The following is a 20,659-nucleotide window of genomic DNA, read 5'->3' as shown; positions in this document are numbered from 1 at the left end:
TCCACATTCCTTCGTGCGTAGTGCCGAAGAAGTGCTGAAGAGTCTGTGGCCCTTCTGGGTTAAACTCCCACAGGCGGAGAGGCCGTCGCTGGCACGGCAGGGTTCGGCGGACTAGCATTACCTGAATAACGTTGACAATATTGATATCCTTTTCAATGAGGCTTCGGATGCGACTTTGCAGAGTCCGCACCTCGTCAACTGATCCCCAGTCCAACCCCTTATTAATCCACGATGCAAGCTGAATTGGGGGGCTGGATCAAAACGCAGGCGCAGCTGCCCACTTGGAACCGCGGGTCTCGGTGATATAGAACCACTCCTGCTGCCATTAGTCGGAAGATTCTTTGAAAGATCCTTTTAGCCAGATAGCGCTGGTAAGCTTGCTCACTAAGGCGCCACCGCACTCCGCCTGCTCCCCCTCTATCATTTGCGGTTTCACAATGAAAGTCTTGAGCCACAAGCCGAAGTGTGGAGGAGTTCGGAGGAAGGCTTCGCACGTGACGATAAACGCCGAGATGAGAAGAACAGAGTTCGGGGCGAGATCATGAAAATCTAATCCGTAATAGAACATGAGCCCCTGGACGAAGGGATTGAGGGCGAATCCTAATCATTGGAGGAAGTGGGAAACGAACATGACCCTCTCGCTGGATCTAGGGGTAGGGATAACCTGCCCCTCTGCGGGAAGCCGATGGAGGATTTCTGTGGTCAGATATCTTGCCGCCCGAAGCTTTGCGATATCCTCCTCTGTGACAGAAGAAGCCACCCACCGGCCTTGGCGGCTGGATCCGGACATGACTGAGGCTTACGGAGGGTGAAACCTGGGTTTTGGAACTCGAGGAAGAAGCAAGCGTGGAGAGGAAGGGCGGGTCTATGCCCCTTTATAAAGGCCGAAAATATCGAACGCCTCCTCCCAGGCCTTAAAATTTGCCTATTCCCAAGGAGTTGTACCCTAAGGACGGTTGGGTTACCCACGTCCGTGTCGATGAAAGAATCCCTTAATAAGGAGACATGATCTCTGCTTGGATAAGGCGTGTCAATGACAACCACGTTTCGGAACGTGGGGCCGCAGGCGAAACAACGGTTCGAATTTATGACCAGACAGATATGACGTCATCTGCAGATTGGACTCGCGGAGCATTATGTTCTCTCTACGGTTGTGTGTGGTATGTGACAGGTCCGGATACAATCATCGCGTCTGAAGACTACCTTGGAGTTCGGAAAGAAGGGAACCCGCCTTGCAATGCCGAAGACAAATCTGCGCGCCGGACTCCACGTCATTGAAGCCAGGTTCAGGGGCTACTGAGGGAGTCCTGGACTAAGGGGTCCTCGGGCGTCCGGCCTGTTAGCCATGGGCCGGACTGATGGGCTGTGAAAATACGAAGATCGAAGACCGCACCCGTGTCCGGATGGGACTCTCCTTGGCGTGGAAGGCAAGCTTGGCGACCGAATATATAGATTCTTTTCCTTTGTAACCGACTTTGTGTAACCCTAGATCCTCCAGGTGCCTATATAAACCGGAGGACTTAGTCCGGAAAGGACAGATACTCATTACCGTAGTCATACAGGCTAGACTTCTAGGGTTTAGCCATTACGATCTCGTGGTAGATCAACTCTTGTAATACTCATATTCATCAAGATCAATCAAGCAGGAAGTACGGTATTACCTCCATAGAGAGGGCCCGAACCTGGGTAAACATCGTGTCCCCTGTCTTCTGTTACCATCGACCTTAGACGCACAGTTCGGGACCCCCTACCCGAGATCCGCCGGTTTTGACACCGATAGCGGGAGTCGGACCCTGGGCGTATGGTGCGCCACTGCCAACCTTGCTACTAGGCAACTGCCTAGTTCTCTGATCCGCTAATTTGCGTTCGCATCCATCCATGGATAAGAGGGACTAGTCCACAGACACGGATGCAGGAGCCGGCCATCCAACATTGCCCGCATAAATTTTAAACACTGTTTCAACTAATCAGACGAAATTCATGCAACCGTGGCTGATTTCATACTATGGTTCTACCCCTAAAAAAATTTCTAGATGAGTTCTAGGAACTTCCCTTGATTATATCTGGACTGTGACGTAGCGAGACCAGGATATAAATATGTAAAATTTCATGAGATAAATCGGCACGAATCAATAATGTCTCTTCTAGTTGTGTTGGAAACGTAGTACATTCATGCTAATTTTGCCGCACCCAGAGTACTAGAACAAGACAGATTGGAACCCCAGTCATTCAAAAGAACAAGGTCTCGCTGTGCAGGTCGCCGTTGATCCCGAGCGGACAGTTAGGAATTAGGTCGGTCAATCTGACGAGCAAGGAACAACAACATCGCTTCTAATTTTCCAACGCTCTGCGCATGCATTATTCATCCAGTCCAAACTCCAACAATAATCCTAATCCGGCTCCTCCTGATCCAATAAATCCCGTACGTCTCTCTGCTGCATGCATCCCCAACTTCCAAGCCAACAATGGCGCTCCCTCGCCACTCCCACCTCATCCTGGTCACCGTCGTCCTGCTCCTCCTCTCCCGCCTGCCACGCTCTTCGCCGACGTACATTGCCGTCTCACCATGCCCTTCTCCGGCGGCACGTCCATTGGCGCCACGATGGCTTCCACGGTCCACCGTCGGTTCTCCCTCCACTTCTCCGCCCTATGATCCACGGCCTTCGGAGCTCTATGATCCACGGCCACGTTTCCCAACCCCACGCGGGTTACCACGGTCCTCGTTGCTCTCCGGTGCCCTCTCCCCGTCCGCTGCTCCGCCGCTGCGTTTGCTGCCACCGCCATACGGCCTGCCACGGAGCTCCCCTTCCTCCTACAAAGCGGCGCCACTCTCGCCATCCCCTCCGGCGCCGCGGCTGACGCCGTCGTCGTCGCTGCCCGTCAACCCGTTCACGGCGAAGGCGGCCTTCATCCGGTACTGGCACCGGAAGGTGCACGGCAGCCGCCTCCACCCGGCCTTCTTCTTCGCCAAGCTCTCCCCGCTCTCCGCGCCCGACGCCGTCGCCTTCTCCAACCTGGCGGCCGCCGGCCAGCTCGGCTCGCGCCTGCCCGCCTTCTGCACCGCCGCGTCCATCCTCTGCCCCTCCACCTCCGGCGCCATCTGGTCGGGCTCGGGGCCGTCCAAGGCCGGGGACGCGTCCGGCTCGCCTGCCACCAACTCCAGCGCGCCGTTCAAGAACTACGCCAACGGCAACTTCAGCAGCTACGGCAACAGCGGCGGCGGCGGCGCCGACGCGTTCGCCGTCTACTCGCGAGGCCAGGTCAACCCCGTCGACTCCTTCCACCGGTACGGCAAGGGCTCGCTTGGCCGGAACGACTCCTTCGCGACGTACCAGGCGCTGGGCAACGTCGGCACCGCCAGCTTCAACTCCTACACTGCCGGTGCCACCGGCGGCGCCGGTGAGTTCGCCGAGTACGACGGCGAGACCAACACGGTCGCCGTGACCTTCGCCAACTACGACGTCGCCGGAAACGGCCGCTCCCGCGATTTCTCGGCGTACACGCAGGACGCCAACTCAGGCGTGGAGAGCTTCACCGGGTACGGCAAGACGGCCAACAGCGTCGGCGAGTCCTTCAAGTCCTACGGCAACCACACCAACTCGATCATGTCCGCCTTCATCAACTACGGCGACAAGGCGAACAGCGCCACGGACACCTTCGACTCCTACGGACTCAACGGGAACACCCCACAGAACACCTTCCGGAGCTACTCCTCCGGCAGCAACGGCGGCGCCGACGACTTCAAGGGCTACAGGGACAACGCCAACGTCGGCGACGACAGCTTCACGTCCTACGCGAACGACGCCAATGGCGCCACCGCCGACTTCCAGAGCTACGGCAAGTCCGTGAACCCGGGGAGCGTGGGGTTCAAGGGGTACGGCCAGGGCGCCAACCCCAACCACCGCATCGGCTTCACGCGCTACACCGGCGACAACACCACCTTCAAGGCCTACTCCAACGAGGGAGTCGAGTTCAAGGAGTACCAGAACATGTCTAGGATGGAGGTGTCCAAGGTGGCAGCCAACCTCTCCCTCTCTTCCTCCGGGAACCACCGGCCGCCGCCCAAGTGGTCGCCGGAGCCGGGGAAGTTCTTCCGCGAGCGAGACCTCATCACCGGGAATCGAATGCCCATGCCGGACATTAGCGACAAGATGCCGCCACGGGCATTTTTGCCGAGGGACATCGCCGCCAAGATCCCCTTCGAGGCGGGAGCCGTGTCGGCGCTCTTCGGGGCGCCGCCGGGCAACGCGATGAGGCAGGTGGTGGCGTCGACGGTGGACGAGTGTGCGCGCCCGCCCAGCCGGGGCGAGACCAAGCGGTGCACGACATCGGCCGAGGACATGCTGGACTTCGCCGTGGAGATGCTAGGGGACAATGTGGCCGTCCGTAGCACGGAGTCCTCGGCGGGCAGCGGCGGGGACATCAAGGTCGGCAGGGTGGCGGGCGTCGCCGGAGGCCACGCGACGCGGTCCGTGTCGTGCCACCAGAGCATGTTCCCGTACCTGGTGTACTACTGCCACTCGGTGCCGAGCGTGCGGGTGTATGAAGCCGAGATCCTGGCCATCGACGGGCGGAAGATCAACCGTGGCGTGGCGATCTGCCACCTCGACACGTCAGACTGGAGCCCGGGGCACGGCGCGTTCGTCGCGCTTGGCGGGAAGCCCGGTGAGATGGAGGTGTGCCATTGGATCTTCCAGGGGGACATGGTTTGGACGGTGGCCGATTGAACTGATAACCGCGCGCGGCCAGTCTGTTTTGAATTTTTAGTCCATTCAAGTGAAAAGAACCGTTTTCTGATCATTGACTCAGTAGCATTTTTTTAACTGTTTGACTCGCAACTCCTTATCAAGAAGATACAAACATGACCAGTTCAGACCCTGCCTCTTCAGAACCTAGGAGTTCAAGTGAAAAGGAAAATTTAGGGATTCTTTTTTGAACAGTAGAACGCGTGCCTCGTAGTCAACACGTAGGCCCTGAAAAAATAGCACCAAAAATACCCCCCCCCCCCCCTCATATTTCTGTCAATTTGTGACCATATAACTAATGAAATACGAGTTCTATGTAGTAAAGATAGTAACATTAGAAATTTCTATCGAATACAAAACCAAGATCTTTTTTTGTGGCATATCACTTATGTTTTACAACTCAAAATTGATAGCCAAAGGTTAATCCGAACTACAAGGGGGGCCAGAAAACTAGGACGGCGAACTATGTGAATGTTTTTGCCAACCAAGGCCAGGAGATCTGGCACTAACATTACTGCACTAATAAACATTAATAATTTTGTACACAGGTTGCTATATTGGTCATTGATCGCTTATATAATTTTAGGTTATGACATTGAAATCCATACAAGATTTACCTTTATATAACTCTTAAAACAAATACTACAATTTTCCTACACTAGTTGAGCATTTTAAAGTAGCACGGGTAAACATTTATTTAGCAAATACAGTATATGAACAATTCAAAACGTTTACTCAGAATCAGTTCATTCTCAGCCGAATGATAGAAACTTAGCAGAAAGTCTCAACGCTCTTTTTTTTTTGGCTAAGCGAGGTTAGGCACCCCGTGTATGCACTGCTAGTGTTGGTAAAAGTGGTGGTTTGGAAGCGCTTTGTGCATGCTTGTATGACCTGGCATGCGTGCAACTAGTTCACTTAGTCCTAACCAGTTTGTCAAAAACAACTTAATCCTAATTAACATAGAATCCAGTAACGGAAGTGTGTAAACAAGATGAGAGGTAACTGACTGCTGATGGGCAGGAGCCGACACCGATGTTTGCTACCACACCAGCTTGGTGTGCTTGTTTGCAACCAGTATCGTATTGAATATTTGGCTTCGACTTTGTATTCGTTCCATTGAAACTTTCGTGTTCATTCAGCGAATATTTGATGTAACTTTGCTATAACAGTTTCATTTTGTAGGGTTTTTTCGAGTAGTCCCGTATCCATTGGAGGTCGTAGCACTTGTTCTCCAATACAATGGCCTCAATGCAGCGTGTACCAAAGATGACCCTCCGTGTTACATGACATAATTTTGGACCCTCAATGAAAAAGCTTGTCATAATTTTGGCTTAATTGCCTCGATGTTTGCAAGTCCGGAGCTTTGCATTTGGCACATGCAAGAGCCACACCACCAATTTGGCATATCCATACATCTTTACCAGCAAATTTCTAAGCTTTTTGCTTGTAATTGTAACCATATTCCCGAATATTTGATCACTCGTAATTGTGATCGTAATGTCGAGGCATCAGTATAGCTCTATCTTTCTCGCAACAAAGGAGTATGTGTGAGCTTACATGTTGCGAATGAGAATCGGTAACATGCACAATGCATTGCTTACTCACCAACCTTTTGTGTCTAAAATGTTGAAATTCCTGAAGCCTCACAAGCTTATGCTTGCATAAGTGTTAGTGCCAGTTGACATGCACCATGACTTATCGAGGATAAACGAGGATATGTAACTATCTATGCAAAACTAGCTAGCGGTTGGCTAAAAGTTAGCTATATATATTGAGCTTGTATAGTATCGTAGTAGTTGTCCAAATCACGTAACCTCCTCCTCGTAACCCCCTCGTCCGCCCCCGTGGGCGGCCAGGGGGAAACCCTAGCCGCCGCCGCCGTCGGGCGTCTCTCCCCTGCTTCCCTCACCCTCGCCGCCGCCAGCAGGGCCGCCGGGCGAAGCCTGGCCGGCAAGGGCGGCAGCGGGGTATCTCTCCCCTACGCGCGATCTGGCTGGCACGGGACGGCCTGTGCGTGAAGTGGCGCCGGACTACCGTGGGGTTCGGCGGCGCTGCGGGCGGATCCTGGCGGCGGCGTGCACGATGCGCCGATGGCTGGAGTCCACGTTTGCAGCGCGGATTGCCGGCTGCGGGAGCGCCAGGATCTGGTGGCTGCGTGAGCCCCTGCGTTCGGGTCAGATCTTTCGCGATCTGGCGCTTGGACGCCGGCGGCCAGTGCGGGGTGGTGGTACTCGTCGTTGCCCAGGTTGGATTCTCTGGATCTGGAGCCTGGACGGATCTGCACTAGAGTCGTCCCATGGTGCTTTCTTCTCCGGATGGTTTCGTTTCTCGGTTTATGGCCAGATCCGGAGCAGACAGAGGTTGGTGATACAGGTTGGGGACCGGAGGAAACTTTGGTCGGCTATATCGACCCGGCATCGGCAATGGCTTTGGCGTCGTTACCCTCCTTTGAGGCGAAGCCAAGGTCCCCTCCTATCCACCTCTGACCCACTCCCGGACGAAAGTCCAAAATCCGTCTTGGATTGGGTGGCGGCGGCGCCCTTAGCGTCGTGTCCTCCATGGAGGCGCCGTCTTGGGAGGCTTGGGTGTTCGGGGGAGAGGTACTGTTGGTGGTGGGCTCTACATGGCAGTTCCTGCAGTGGCGACAGTGTTGAGGTCGATCGGCAGGTGGAGCGGCGTTGGATCTACCGCGTCGACGACGACGAGTATTAGCGGCATGGTGTAGCTGATTCTCGACGACGGATGTGTCTAGCCGGACGTGCGTAGGAGGAGGAAGCTGTCTGGCGTCATGGTGGCGTTGATGGCAGACAGGCCTGGAAAGTTCGGTACATCTTTTTTGCTCTGAGGATGGACCGAGGGATGATGGAGGTGACGGCCCTTGCAGCGTGTGGTGCTCACTGGGAGTGTGCCAGACCGGGGTGCACTAGTAGAAAACAGGGCTTTCGTTCGGGCCTAGCCAGCCCATTAGTCCCGGTTCCGCATGAACCGGGACCCATGGGGTGCATTAGTCCCGGTTCGTGAGCCCAGGGGGCCGGCCAGGCCACGTGGGCCACTGGTCCCGGTTCGTCTGGACCTTTTGGTCCCGGTTCAAGGCACGAACCGGGACCAATGCGCCTCGCCCCTGGCCCATGACCACAAACCGGGACTAAAGGGTTGGTCCTCGTTGCGGCCAAAGTTTAGTCCCACCTCGCCAACCGAAGGGCGCTCACACCGGTTTATAAGCCCGTCCCTCTCTGCCTTGTTGAGCTCCTCTGAAAATGAAAGTAGATGCCCTTATACAGGGAATTTGACCTAAATTCAGAGTGAGTTTCTCTGAAATTCATAGAAATTTATTATGAATTTAGGTTGAATTTTCTCTATAAGCGCATCTATGCTCATTTTTTTATGTTGGGGTTGGCGATCTTTACAGACTTTTTGTGTGTTGAATATGCACCATTTAAAATCAGTCTCTGCTTTGAATGGTGCATTTTGAACACACAAAAAGTCAGGAGTTCAAATAAGTTTAAAAAAAATGAAATCCATTTGTAACAGACGAGTTTCCGTATGAAATCCTGATACTTTGAAAGAGATTGTCCGTTTTGTACACGAAGTGCATCCAGTTTTTGCCGTAACCCTCTCAACTTTCTTGCACATGCTATGTGGATGAAATGATAATACCATGCCAACTTTCAACCTTTTCAGAGTTCATTTGAAATGCTTTTCAATTTTAGGGTCTTATAGCTCAAAATAATTAGTAAATGCATGAAAAATAACAAATGAAGTCAGAAAGGATTGAAAAATGATGATGTGGCTTTGAATGGTGCATTTTGAACACACAAAAAGTCAGGAGTTCAAATAAGTTTTAAAAAATGAAATCCCTTTGTAACAGACGAGTTTCCGTATGAAATCCTGATACTTTGAAAGTGATTGTCCGTTTTGTACACGAAGTGCATCCAGTTTTTGCCGTAACCCTCTCAACTCTCTTGCACATGCTATGTGGATGAAATGATGATACCATGCCAACTTTCAACCTTTTCAGAGTTCATTTGAAATGCTTTTCAATTTTAGGGTCTTATAGCTCAAAATAATTAGTAAATGCATGAAAAATAACAAATGAAGTCAGAAAGGATTGAAAAATGATGATGTGGCTTTGGATGGTGCATTTTGAACACACAAAAAGTCAGGAGTTCAAATAAGTTTTAAAAAATGAAATCCCTTTGTAACAGACGAGTTTCCGTATGAAATCCTGATACTTTGAAAGAGATTGTCCGTTTTGTACACGAAGTGCATCCAGTTTTTGCCGTAGCCCTCTCAAATTTCTTGAACATGCTATGTGGATGAAATGATGATACCATGCCAACTTTCAACCTTTTCAGAGTTCATTTGAAATGCTTTTCAATTTTAGGGTCTTATAGCTCAAAATAATTAGTAAATGCATGAAAAATAACAAATGAAGTCAGAAAGGATTGAAAAATGATGATGTGGCTTTGAATGGTGCATTTTGAACACACAAAAAGTCAGGAGTTCAAATAAGTTTAAAAAAATGAAATCCCTTTGTAACAGACGAGTTTTCGTATGAAATCCTGATACTTTGAAAGAGATTGTCCTTTTTTTACACGAAATGCATCCAGTTTTTGCCGTAACCCTCTCAACTATCTTGAACATGCTATGTGGATGAAATGATGATACCATGCAAAATTTCAACCTTTTCAGAGTTCATTTGAAATGCTTTTATAAACTCTAATAGCAAAAGGAATCAACTAAAAAGCTTTTATAAACCTCTAGTATTTTCGTAAAGAATTAAAATTTAAACTATTCAAATTTGGAAACTAATGGAGTAACAGAAAGTTTATAATTATTCTGAGCTAAAAACAAAAACAATAAAAAAATAAAGCAAAAATCAAAAGAAAATAAATAATTCAAAAAACAAAAAAAATATTGGAAAAAATAAAAAAAATGCCGCCTAATGGGCCACACGGCCTGCATACGACTAGAAACCCATCTGCACATGGGCCAGGATGCAGGCCCAATAAGCCCAACATGGCAGTGACAAGGGTAGACATGTAATGCCTGCATATTAGAGAGGAGCTCAGCACCTGAGCTGCAACGCAGCTTATAAACAGGTGCTGAGCTCTCTCAGCTAGCGAGGTGGGACTAAACTTCCCACCGCACCGCGCCAGCACATTAGTCCCGGTTGGTGGCTCCAACCGGAACCAATGCTCCCCTTTGGTCCTGGTTGGTGGCACCAACCGGGACCAAAGGCCTCTTTTCAGCAGCCCAAAGGGCGGGAAGCAGAGGGCTTTGGTCCCGGTTGATGGCACCAACCGGGACTAAAGGTGGCATCGTTCCCGGTTTGTGCGTTGAACCGGGACCAACGTCTTTGCTATATAAGCCAGCACTTAGGAAATTTTCAGATTTTCATCGCCAGTTTCCCCCCGCCCGACGACGCCGCGTGCTCGATCTACGCCTCCAGGCTGCCCCGCAGCCGTCGCCCGTGCCCCCGAGCCCACACCGTCGCCAGTCGCCGTCGTCCTCCGCCCCCCACCCCCCCCGTCGTCGCCGTCGCCCTCCGCCCTCGGCCCGCCGCGGTCGCCGTCGCCCTCCGCCACCCACGTCGTCGCCTCCGTCGCCCGATGTGAGCCGCCGCCACGCCACGGCTCTGTTTATTTTTTCATATAATTTGTATTATTTTTTTGTTCGTTGCATTTTTTCATATATATAATGTATATATACATATATGTATGTGGTAGCTATATGATGAATGGATGTGGCTATGTATGTATGAATATAATGTTCATAGAATTTTTTTGTTTATATACGTTTTTTTCATATATGTATTAATTTTTTATTGAGGTTAATTATTAGTAGATATCGATTTTAGGTTAGTGCTTAGTAGTTGAACTAGTTGATTTAATAAAACTATTTTATTAAATTTTACTATATATAGAAGTAGTTTATTTTTAGTAAGAACTACTTTATTTTATATATTTATAGTAAGTGCTTAGTAGTTGAACTAGTTGATTAAATAATAAAACTATTTTATTAAATTTTACTATATATAGAAGTAGTTTATTTTTAGTAAGAACTACTTTATTTTATTTATTTATAGTAAGTGCTTAGTAGTTGAACTAGTTGATTAATTAATAAAACTACTTTATTTTATTTACAGTAAGTGCTTAATTAGTAGTTGAACTAGTTGATTTAACAAAACTAGTTTATTTTACTATAGAAGTAGTTTATTTTTAGCAAGGAAATTAATAGAACTAGTTTGTTTTTTTAGTTAAAGCAATTATTCCCGCATCGACGTCGACGATGCCTATCCCGCATCCTCGACGTCGACTCCGCGGTGGAGGCCGGCTTGATCAGAGGGGCCATGTCCGGGACTGGGCTCCGTCGGGCTGGTTTTGGGAGGTGCTACCTTCCGGTGGGCGTAGGTTGGTGAGGAGCCAGCCCGTCGTTGACCCGATCCTTGTTTGGTGGCGTTCGCGTGGGCCAGTGACGGTGCCGAGGCTTCCGGACACCGCGGAGGTGGTACGTCACCGTGTCAGCGAGGAGGACCAGCACGTCCGTTGCTACATGGTTGCGTTGGAGGGCAGGTTCGACAATACCTGGCAGGTTCTTCAGGGATCTCACTGGAGCTATGATCCTGTGATGGTTCCGTCCCTTTGGGTGTCCACTGCCCGCGCCGATACCCGTCGGGCGCTACTGTTCTAGCTGTACTAGCCATGCTATATGTATGATAGTATTCGAAGTGTATTAGTGATAATATTCGACGATGTACGGGCGCATGGAGATGATGTAGTTTGCTTATAATTGAATGCATCCTAATTTGAATACTACTTTATTTTATGATTTGATTTTGCTTATTGAATGCTCAAAGTGGAAAACTACTCCTACTTTGAATGCTAAAATTGGAGAGCACTATGATTAGTTGATAGCTTATAGGGTTTTGTTTTCGCAGAAATCTAGGAGCCCCGGCCCCTCCATCATCCCCGCCGTCGTCCCCGTCACCGCCCCCTCCAACATCGAGGTGAGACCAGCCAAATCCTCTTTTAGAAAGATAATTAAACGATATTTCGGGTTGACTGTAAGTCTGTCGAGTCTCCACCATATATGAGAGGACGAAGAATCCCGACTGTTGTCGTGGGGGTAGCTTCTCCTTCGTTCCCGTGTGCTAGACAATTTGGTGTAATGCACTCGAGAACGAAAAGAGGAGCTACCATCACCGACGGTCGCAAATGTCAGAGAGGAATCAGTGAGGGAGAGTTCCACCATATATATATGAGAGGACGAAGAATCCCGACTGTTGTCGAGGGGGTCGCTTCTCCTTTGTTCCCGTGTGCTAGACATTTTGGTGTAATGCACTCGGGGAAAAATGGAGGAGCGACCATCACCAACGGTCGAATGTATACACCACGTGAGCTGAGAGTTTTCAAGAAAAGACTCGACAAACCGATAGTCAACCCGTGATGAATAATAATAATCTAACTTAGGTTTTTTAGTACATATATTTAATTGTAGACGTTTAATATTTGAATTATGAACATAGGAAATGTCGTATTCGGACGACGAAAGTCTCCCGGGGGAGTGCGACTGGTGCCACGACGACCGAGGTCAGTGCGACAGGCCTCACCTGGACAAAGATCGGCGCTTCGGTATTAAGCTGGAGGAGACCTTCGATGTTGAAACGGTACGCAACGACGACAAGTGTTATTTTTTCGTAATTAAGCACGACTTCAACTATTTCAACGTGTACTTTTCATTTTTTACAATTCGGCTAGCTTATCCCATGCCATGCAAGACGCTACGTCTTGGAGAGGATGGGTTTTGAAGACCATGAGAGTATGGAAACAAAGAAAATTCACCTAAGGACCCATCATGATATAGATTTTGAAGTAAATCTGTATAATTCTGAGAGCGTAACCCATTTTGGTTGCAAAAATTGGGAAGCATTTTGCAAGATGTATGGTTTTGATGAGGGTATGCTTGTCACCATGGATCTTGGTGATCCTGACATCGAGCAAGACAATATGGACATTTGGGTCCTTGTTGATACGCCTCCAATTCTACCGCTATGTGAGTTTCTCAAACATAGTTATTAGCTAATTTATATTGTTCATTTCAAAATAGTTGACAGCTTATTTTCATTGACAGCTTATTTTGATTGTTCAAACAATGTGCGGAATATGGTAGACAGAACCTACTACACCGATGGCTCTGAGTTAACTTATAAGGAGAAAACTCATCTGGTCGGATTTTGTACTGATCTTGAGAATTACAATATCTATTGTAAAACTCCTCCACATTATGGTCAATACGTGTCACTAATGCACGTGTTGAACTACGGTAACTACTATGGAGATACCCTGGTAAGATTTCTTACTATTACGACATCCGTGCATATTTTGCATACTTCTAAAACTAGTACATCATTGCTAACTATGAAGTTATTACTATGTTTTTCAACAGATAATCCCAGAGGATTGTGTGCCTCATTTGATTTATCAGAATGGTAGGCTTGATGTTTTGAACATACAACCAGGTCATCCTACGAATCTCAACTGTCCATACCGGATTTCTAAAAGAAGTGGAGACATGCAAATCAAAGAATGGAAAAAATGTATGGACAGTCGCAAGGAGGTTCTTGGAAGCAAAAGGAAGCGAAGCGCAAGAATTGGAGACAGGATGATCTCCATTCTCCATAATGGAGAGTCGGGGTCTATATTGTTTTATGCTATTTTACCTTAAAGAGGGTATTTCGGTCCTACCTAATACTGGTGATCATGTGCTAAGAACAATTAAGTAGGGTTGGTTCGATGACTATGAGGATGATGATCGTATGACTTGTTATTAATAACGAGTAGAAGTTGTATGATGATGATTAGTAGGACTTGTTATTATATATGATGATGCATGATGCGCGCATGAAGAGTTATTATATATCAGCGGGTGAAATGAACATGGATTGGATTGAAGTGAAGGCAACATGCATGTGGTGCATGTCGAAAGTAGTACAATCCAAACTTGATCAAGTTAGGATTAGTATTACTTTCGACATGCACCACATGTTGCCTTCACTTCAATCTAAGCCATGTTTAGGCATAGCAGTACGTAGCGTTGGTAAACCAAGCACGGAGATATAAGAGAGGACACTTCTCTCTAATAGCTACCTAATAACAACCTAAATTAACCCCCAAAACCCCTAAATCAGCCCCTTTCAAAAAAAACAAAAACCTCAGCTCCAGCCAGATGCTGACGCGTGGATGTCTATTGGTCCCGGTTGGTGTCACCAACCGGGAGCAAAGGCCCCCCGTCCTGGGCTGGCCGCAGCGGCCACGTGGAGGACCTTCTGTCCCGGTTCATGTAAGAACCGAAACTAAAGGCCAAGGGCATTAGTAACGACCTTTTAGTCCCGGTTCACAAACCGGGACAGAAGGCCCTCACGAACCGGGACAATAGTCCCTTTTTCTACTAGTGGTGGGACCCAATCCAGGTAGTGGCTTGGATGGGACACCCGGCTTTAGATGTTAGGCTTTGATGCGATGTCTGTTTGGTATTAGGCCCGGACATTCGGCACACCTTCATCAAGGGGATAGGAGTAGCAACAGCGTTGCCAAGATGGTGGCTTCAGACTTATTGATGTATCACCTTGTATGGTCTTTGTGAATAATTAATAATATAGCTGCATGCATCGTCCAGATGCAGAGGCCGGGGGTACATCCTCCTTTTCCAAAAAAAAATCAATGGAATCGAATGGTACACATATGTGATAGGTGATAACAACCCACTAATGTTTGAAAGAACCATGGTTCTGGATCTTGACCCCTAATCATCGTTCGATCTGCCATCAAGATCCGCCACAAGCATAGTCATTTGATCCTATCAAGTTAACTTTGTACAGGAATACTGTTAAAGTATCGCATGGCCAATCCAATGGTGCCACAACCACCCCGTGGCCAATATCTCGTGGTCGTTCATTTCAAAATGGAGAGCATCAATGACTGGTGCATAGATACACAGGTCCCAAAAATCCACTCTCTTAAAAGTAAACATTACTAGCGTTCGAGTGTTTGCTCCATCTAAGATCCTGACACTGTAATAAAGTCGGTGCAGCGACCAGCTATAAAAGGAGCATCACATTATCAAAGTGACTTTGTGTAGAAAGTACAAATATTTCTTAAAAAAGAGAGAACATTGTAGTGGTGGCCAAGTGAAGTTAATTGGGTTCATGACCATATTACAGCATGTCATGTTAGACCTCGACATGTTTTTCTCTCTTTTTGTTCCTTCCAATATGAGCATGGGACACCTCATGAAGTAATCCCTACTAATGCCTGCAGAGCACCCTACCCTCTGTGGAGACCACCATGATCCACTTACAGATAGTACTAGACGTTCGGTCCTATCAAGGCTTAGACCCTGGAGTAGATCGATTGATACTTGGAGCAAAGTTATACTTGGAGCCGGTCGATTCCATGTGGCGAGAGATATAAGATTACTCAACAACATATCCTAGCATCTAGATGATGTTCACGTGCATGACAAGGCTATAGGCATGCGGTGGCCGTTAATTAACACAAGCTGATCACGTCGTTGTATAACTCCTTTGATGTAGCTCAATTTGGTTCAGCTAGCAATATCTAGAATTATGCATGCAACGAGTGGTCAAAACCAAGAAACTAAGAAAAACTGCACTTCCCAAACATCTCTATAGTTTTGCTAAAACTGAGAAAAATTGCGGTTTTTAGAAACTGAAGTATTCATTGCCCACACATTGGAATAACGAGGTTTTCAATTACATTGGCTTTGCAAAAAACCTTGTTGCCAAACTAGGCCTTAATTGCTTCCATTCGTGCTGTGTTTCTTCTTCCTCTCCAGTGAAGCCGAATGGTGTCCTTGCTACAAGCTCACTAGCTAGATTAGGATTATGGAAAGTATTAGGTGTTCGAGAGAGTCCTAGCGATTGATCTTCACTTATCGAACATGTCCGCAAATTTAATTTCTGCATGGTTCCTCGAAGCAAATTAATTTTAATATATTAACTCTACTTATTATTATCTTCATGCCAAAGCTTCACATAGAGGAAATCCAACTCCGCAAGAATAGTCAATTTCACGCATATTGCGGAAATTGCACCATGACAGGATGCATCAGTGAGAAACCTTTACGTTTTGTTTCATTCAATCACTCATCTCCTTGCTCTCTTGATCAACCCCCGAAGTTACAGCTTACCCCCTACAGTACGAGCATTGATTAATGGTCTAACTCAGGATTATACCATATCAGTGTACTTCAGAGTCCTGCCAAAAGGGATAAATTGACTAGGCTGGGATGTATATTGTAATTGACACAAAGGACCACGCCTAACATATACGTATACATGGCTAATAACAAAATTCTAGGCTTCCGAGCCTTGGCCCTGCGTGCCCTGTACCACCTCCGTCTCAGGTGGGATGAAACACTGTTTTGCCGGAGAAACGTAACCTTATACAAGATGTTCCAACAGCTTTGTGAGATATTCCTTTTGCTGATGATATGGCCCCATCATCTGGTCGACAAATAACCCAAGTCATGGTGGGGAATGCAAGTTCGCCTCGTGATAATATGTTATAAAAATAACATGACACAATGGCTGATGTAATTCTTAGTTCCTGGTTGCCTCTCAATCCCAGTTAGCTCCCCCAACATGCGTGCACCCAATGGCTTTCCATGTCCACCTTGCCCATCAAGGTTTGTTTAGTTCCATGCATGCCTTGTATGATGCATCACTCGAAAGCAAATCCTACTAATTGCTCTCTGTTAGCTTCTCAAAATTACTACTCCATCTTTGCAATTTATAGAACATTATAATTTTTTGGGCTTCACTATTAATGAATGTTGGACAATCTTTTCTCTATGAATTTATGAAGGTTTCATATTTGTAGCCAACAATCTCTCAGATGTAATGTGGTACATACAAAATAAATTTGTGGTTGCAATCCTGATCTGAGCAACGCCAGTCAATAACTTCTCTGAGATTGTCTACCCCATGTAAAGATCTTCCTCCGGTGGTTGGGAATATAATTTTTCCTATCGTAGTGACAAAAAAGTTGGCTTCGTTGTCCTTGCGAACTTAGGACTTGATGTCCGAACCTCTCCAATAAAGACATGTGATTACAATGCCTGCTTCGGTACACCCCTCCTCCACAAACCTTATAAGGATAGTATGGTCATTTCATCAAACCGTACATCCATCTCCATATATGACATGTACGAGGCATCATACCCACTTTTTATTAAAGTTCAAAAAATAGCTCGAGCAATGTGAATCAAACTCAAGACCTTTTGGTCTACGGAGAACCACAATAACCAACTAGGACATCCTAGCACTTGTGGATATTTACTTCTTTTTTTTGGTGTTCGTCTACTTCAGTTCGCGGCTGGGTCGGCCCATTATTGAACCGGTCCTTTTATCACTATTTCTTTCTTGTTTTTTTCTATTTCTCTTTTCTTTTTTCTTTTTTTTAAATGCTCACACTTATAAAATTTTGGTCAAAATTAAAAAATGTTCACTTTTCTAAATTTTATTCAGAAAGTAAAATATTCGCATTTAAAAAATTGTACAGATATGTCAAAAAGTTATTCGCTTAAATAGACAAGTGCTCACATCAATATTATTAAATTTTCTGAACATCTATTAAGTAGAAAAATTGTTTGTTTGTTGTTCGCTTAAACAAAAATGTTCGTTTAAATAGAAACATGTTCAGGTAAAAAATCAAACAGTTTTAAAATTTCTGAACATATATTAAATAGATAAATGAAAATAAATCAATGAGCCACTGGTTTATTATTATTTTTCGTTCTTTTTTGTTCTTGTAGTTTCTCGTTTTACCTTTTTTGTTGAGCCAAAATTTTCCACACACTAGCATCATCATGTCAAGCATCCATGATAAATTTCATTGAGTTCTGACATTTTATGCATTTTGCTAGGATTTTCCTAGTGAAAAAAAACATAAAACACTAGCAGAAAGTGACACAATGTGCGTTCGGTGTCCGAATTCCTTTAAATTTTGCATAGAGGCCTACCATGAGTATGCCCACATGCTGAAAATTTTGGTTTCATTTTATCTATCGAATGAAGCACACCATGTTCAAAGGTGGTGGTTCGGGTAGGCCAGTAGGGTAAGGCTGGATGCACTTTTGGCCACAAGAACAAAATTGACCCAAAATTTTCCACACAATAGTATCACTATGCCAAGCATCCATGATAAATTTCATTGAATTCTGAAATTGTATGCAAGGTGTGTTTGGTGTGCGAATTGCTTCAAATTTTGCATGGAAGCCTGCCATGAGCATGCCCACATGTTGACAAAATTTGGTGTCATTTCATGCATGGCAAGAAGCACACCGTGTTCAAAGGTGGTTGTTCGGGTAGGCTGGTATGGCAAGTCTGGATGCACTCTTTTCACATCAAAAAAATGGACCAAAATTTTCTCCACACACTAGCATCAGCATGCCAAGCATCCATGATAAATTTCATTCTGTTCTGATATTTTGTGCATTTTCTAGGGTTTTCCCCGTGAAAAAAACCTAAAACACTAGCCGAACATGATGCAACGTGTGTTCGGTGTTCGAATTCCTTCAAATTTTGCGTGGAGGCTTGCCCACATGCTGGTAAATTTTGGTGTTGTTTCATGCATCACAAGAATCACACCACGTTCAAAGGGGTTGGTTCGGATTGGCCAATAGGGCAAGTCTGGATGCACTTTTTCACATCAATAAAACGAACCCATTTTTTCACACACTAGCATCACCATACCAAGCGTCCATGATAAAATTTCATTGAGTTCTGGATTTTCATGCATTTTTAGGGTTTTCGCCGTGAAACAACCCTAAAACACTAGCCAAACGTGACACATAATTCTTTCAAGTTTTGCATGGAGGCCTGCCATGAGCATGTGCACATGCTGACAAATTTTGGTGTCATTTCATGCATGGAAAGAAGCACACCATGTTCAAAGGTGGTGGTTTGGGTTGGTTGGTAGGGCAAGTCTAGATACTATTTTTTCACATCAATAAAATGGACCCAATTTTTTTCACACACTAGCATCACCACGTTCGACTCCTACGGCCTCAACGGGAACACCCCGCAGAACAACTTCCGGAGCTACTCCTCCGGCAGCAATGGCGGCGCCGACGATTTCAAGGGGTACAGGGACAATGCCAACGTCGGCGACGACAGCTTCACGTCCTACGCGAACGACGCCAATGGCACCGCCGCCGACTTCCAGAGCTACGGCAAGTCCGTGAACCCAGGGAGCGTGGCGTTCAAGGGGTACGGCCAGGGCGCCAACCCCAACCACCGCATTGGGTTCACGCGCTACACCGGCGACAACACCATCTTCAAGGCCTACTCCAACGAGGGCGTCGAGTTCAAGGAGTACCAGAACATGTTGAGGATGGAGGTGTCCAAGGTGGCAGCCAACCTCTCCCTCTCCTCCTCCAGGAACCACCGCCCGCCGCCCAAGTGGTCGCCCAAGCCGGGGAAGTTCTTCCGCGAGCGAGACCTCATCACCGGGAACCGGATGCCGATGCCGGACATCACCGACAAGATGCCGCCACGCGCGTTCCTGCCGAGGGACATCGCCGCCAAGATCCTGTTTGAGGCGGGTGCCGTGTCTGCGCTGTTCGGGGCGCCGTCGGGCAACGCGATGAGGCAGGTGGTGGCGTCAACAGTGGATGAGTGCGCGCGCCCACCCAGCCGAGGCGAGACCAAGCGGTGCGCGACGTCGGCCGAGGACATGCTGGACTTCGCCGTGGAGATGCTCTGGGACAATGTGGCCGTGCGCAGCACCGAGTCTGCAGCTGGCAGCAGCTGGGACATCAGGATCGGTAGGGTGGCCGGCGTCGCCGGCGGACACGCGACGCGGTCCGTGTCGTGCCACCAGAGCATGTTCCCGTACCTGGTGTACTACTGCCACTCGGTGCCGAGCATGCGGGTGTACGAGGCCGAGATCCTGGCCACCGACTCCGGGTGGAAGATCAACCGTGGCGTGGCGATCTGCCACCTCGACACGTCGGACTGGAGCCCGGGTCACGGCGCATTCGCCGCGCTTGGCGGGAAGCCGGGTGAGATGGAGGTGTGCCATTGGATCTTGCAAGGGGACATGGTTTGGACGGTGGCCGATTGACCTGATAATGGCGCGCGTCCGGTCTGATTTGAATTTTTATAGTCCATTCAAGTGAAAAGAACATTTTCCGATCGTTAACTCACAGCATTTTTTTTTAACTGTTTGACTCGTAACTTCATATCAAGATACAAACATGACTAGTTCAGACCCGGCCTCTTCAGAACATGACTCGTAGCGATTTTTGTTTTTTTTATGAAATGACTCGTAGCATTTTTACCTGTTTGATTGCTAGTAACGTCATATCAACAAGAAAACTCAAACCACGTGGGTTTGATTCTCCAACCTACCTAACAGTGAAATTTAAGGGAGGGAACTTCTCCCCTTAGCCTTGGTTTTTTTTTTGTTAAATGACATGCTCGTTGGACTACATACTTTTTAGTTTTGGCATAGTAATGCATGGACAGATGAATTTTCACAGTTCTTCGGTAATTAATTGCGAATGTTATAGTGCCATTATTATTATTTTTGCAGCAGGTTGATTACAAACATTGATCAAAATACATGTGTTATTGCGAGGTGATGGGACAAGAGTAAAATAACAAAATTACATTTTACAACAATTTACAAAATTTACACATGTATGTACTTCGAGGTCCCGAGTTATTGGTCCTCTTGAATTTTGGGCCAAAATTTGACAATATAGCTACTAGTATATGAGTTCCATGTAAAATAGTACCATTAGAAAAAAAATCGAAGACAAAACTAACATTAATTTTTTTGTGCCATATCACTTTTTTTAGATGATACTATCACTTTTGTTTTACA

General features: G+C 47.0%; 2 protein-coding genes across 2 annotated transcripts; both read left to right on the top strand.

The window, feature by feature from the left end:
• The first annotated feature begins 2,465 nt into the window (after positions 1-2,465).
• On the top strand, positions 2,466-4,727 carry LOC109734423 (BURP domain-containing protein 14-like). Its single transcript, XM_020293632.1, has one exon. It carries the CDS (start codon positions 2,466-2,468, stop codon positions 4,725-4,727), a length of 2,262 nt encoding a protein of 753 aa, XP_020149221.1.
• Positions 4,728-6,835: 2,108 nt separating this feature from the next.
• Positions 6,836-19,894, top strand: LOC109734432 (BURP domain-containing protein 14-like). Its single transcript, XM_020293638.1, has 2 exons — positions 6,836-6,900; positions 18,811-19,894. Exons 1-2 carry the CDS (start codon positions 6,836-6,838, stop codon positions 19,892-19,894), a joined length of 1,149 nt encoding a protein of 382 aa, XP_020149227.1.
• The last annotated feature ends 765 nt before the right edge of the window (positions 19,895-20,659 follow it).

The sequence above is a fragment of the Aegilops tauschii genome, chromosome 6 (genome assembly GCF_002575655.3).
Source record: "Aegilops tauschii subsp. strangulata cultivar AL8/78 chromosome 6, Aet v6.0, whole genome shotgun sequence".
Classification (NCBI taxonomy): Eukaryota; Viridiplantae; Streptophyta; class Magnoliopsida; order Poales; family Poaceae; genus Aegilops; species Aegilops tauschii.
The sequence above is the reverse complement of the archived record's forward strand: the minus strand, read 5'-3'. Positions and strand labels throughout refer to the sequence as shown.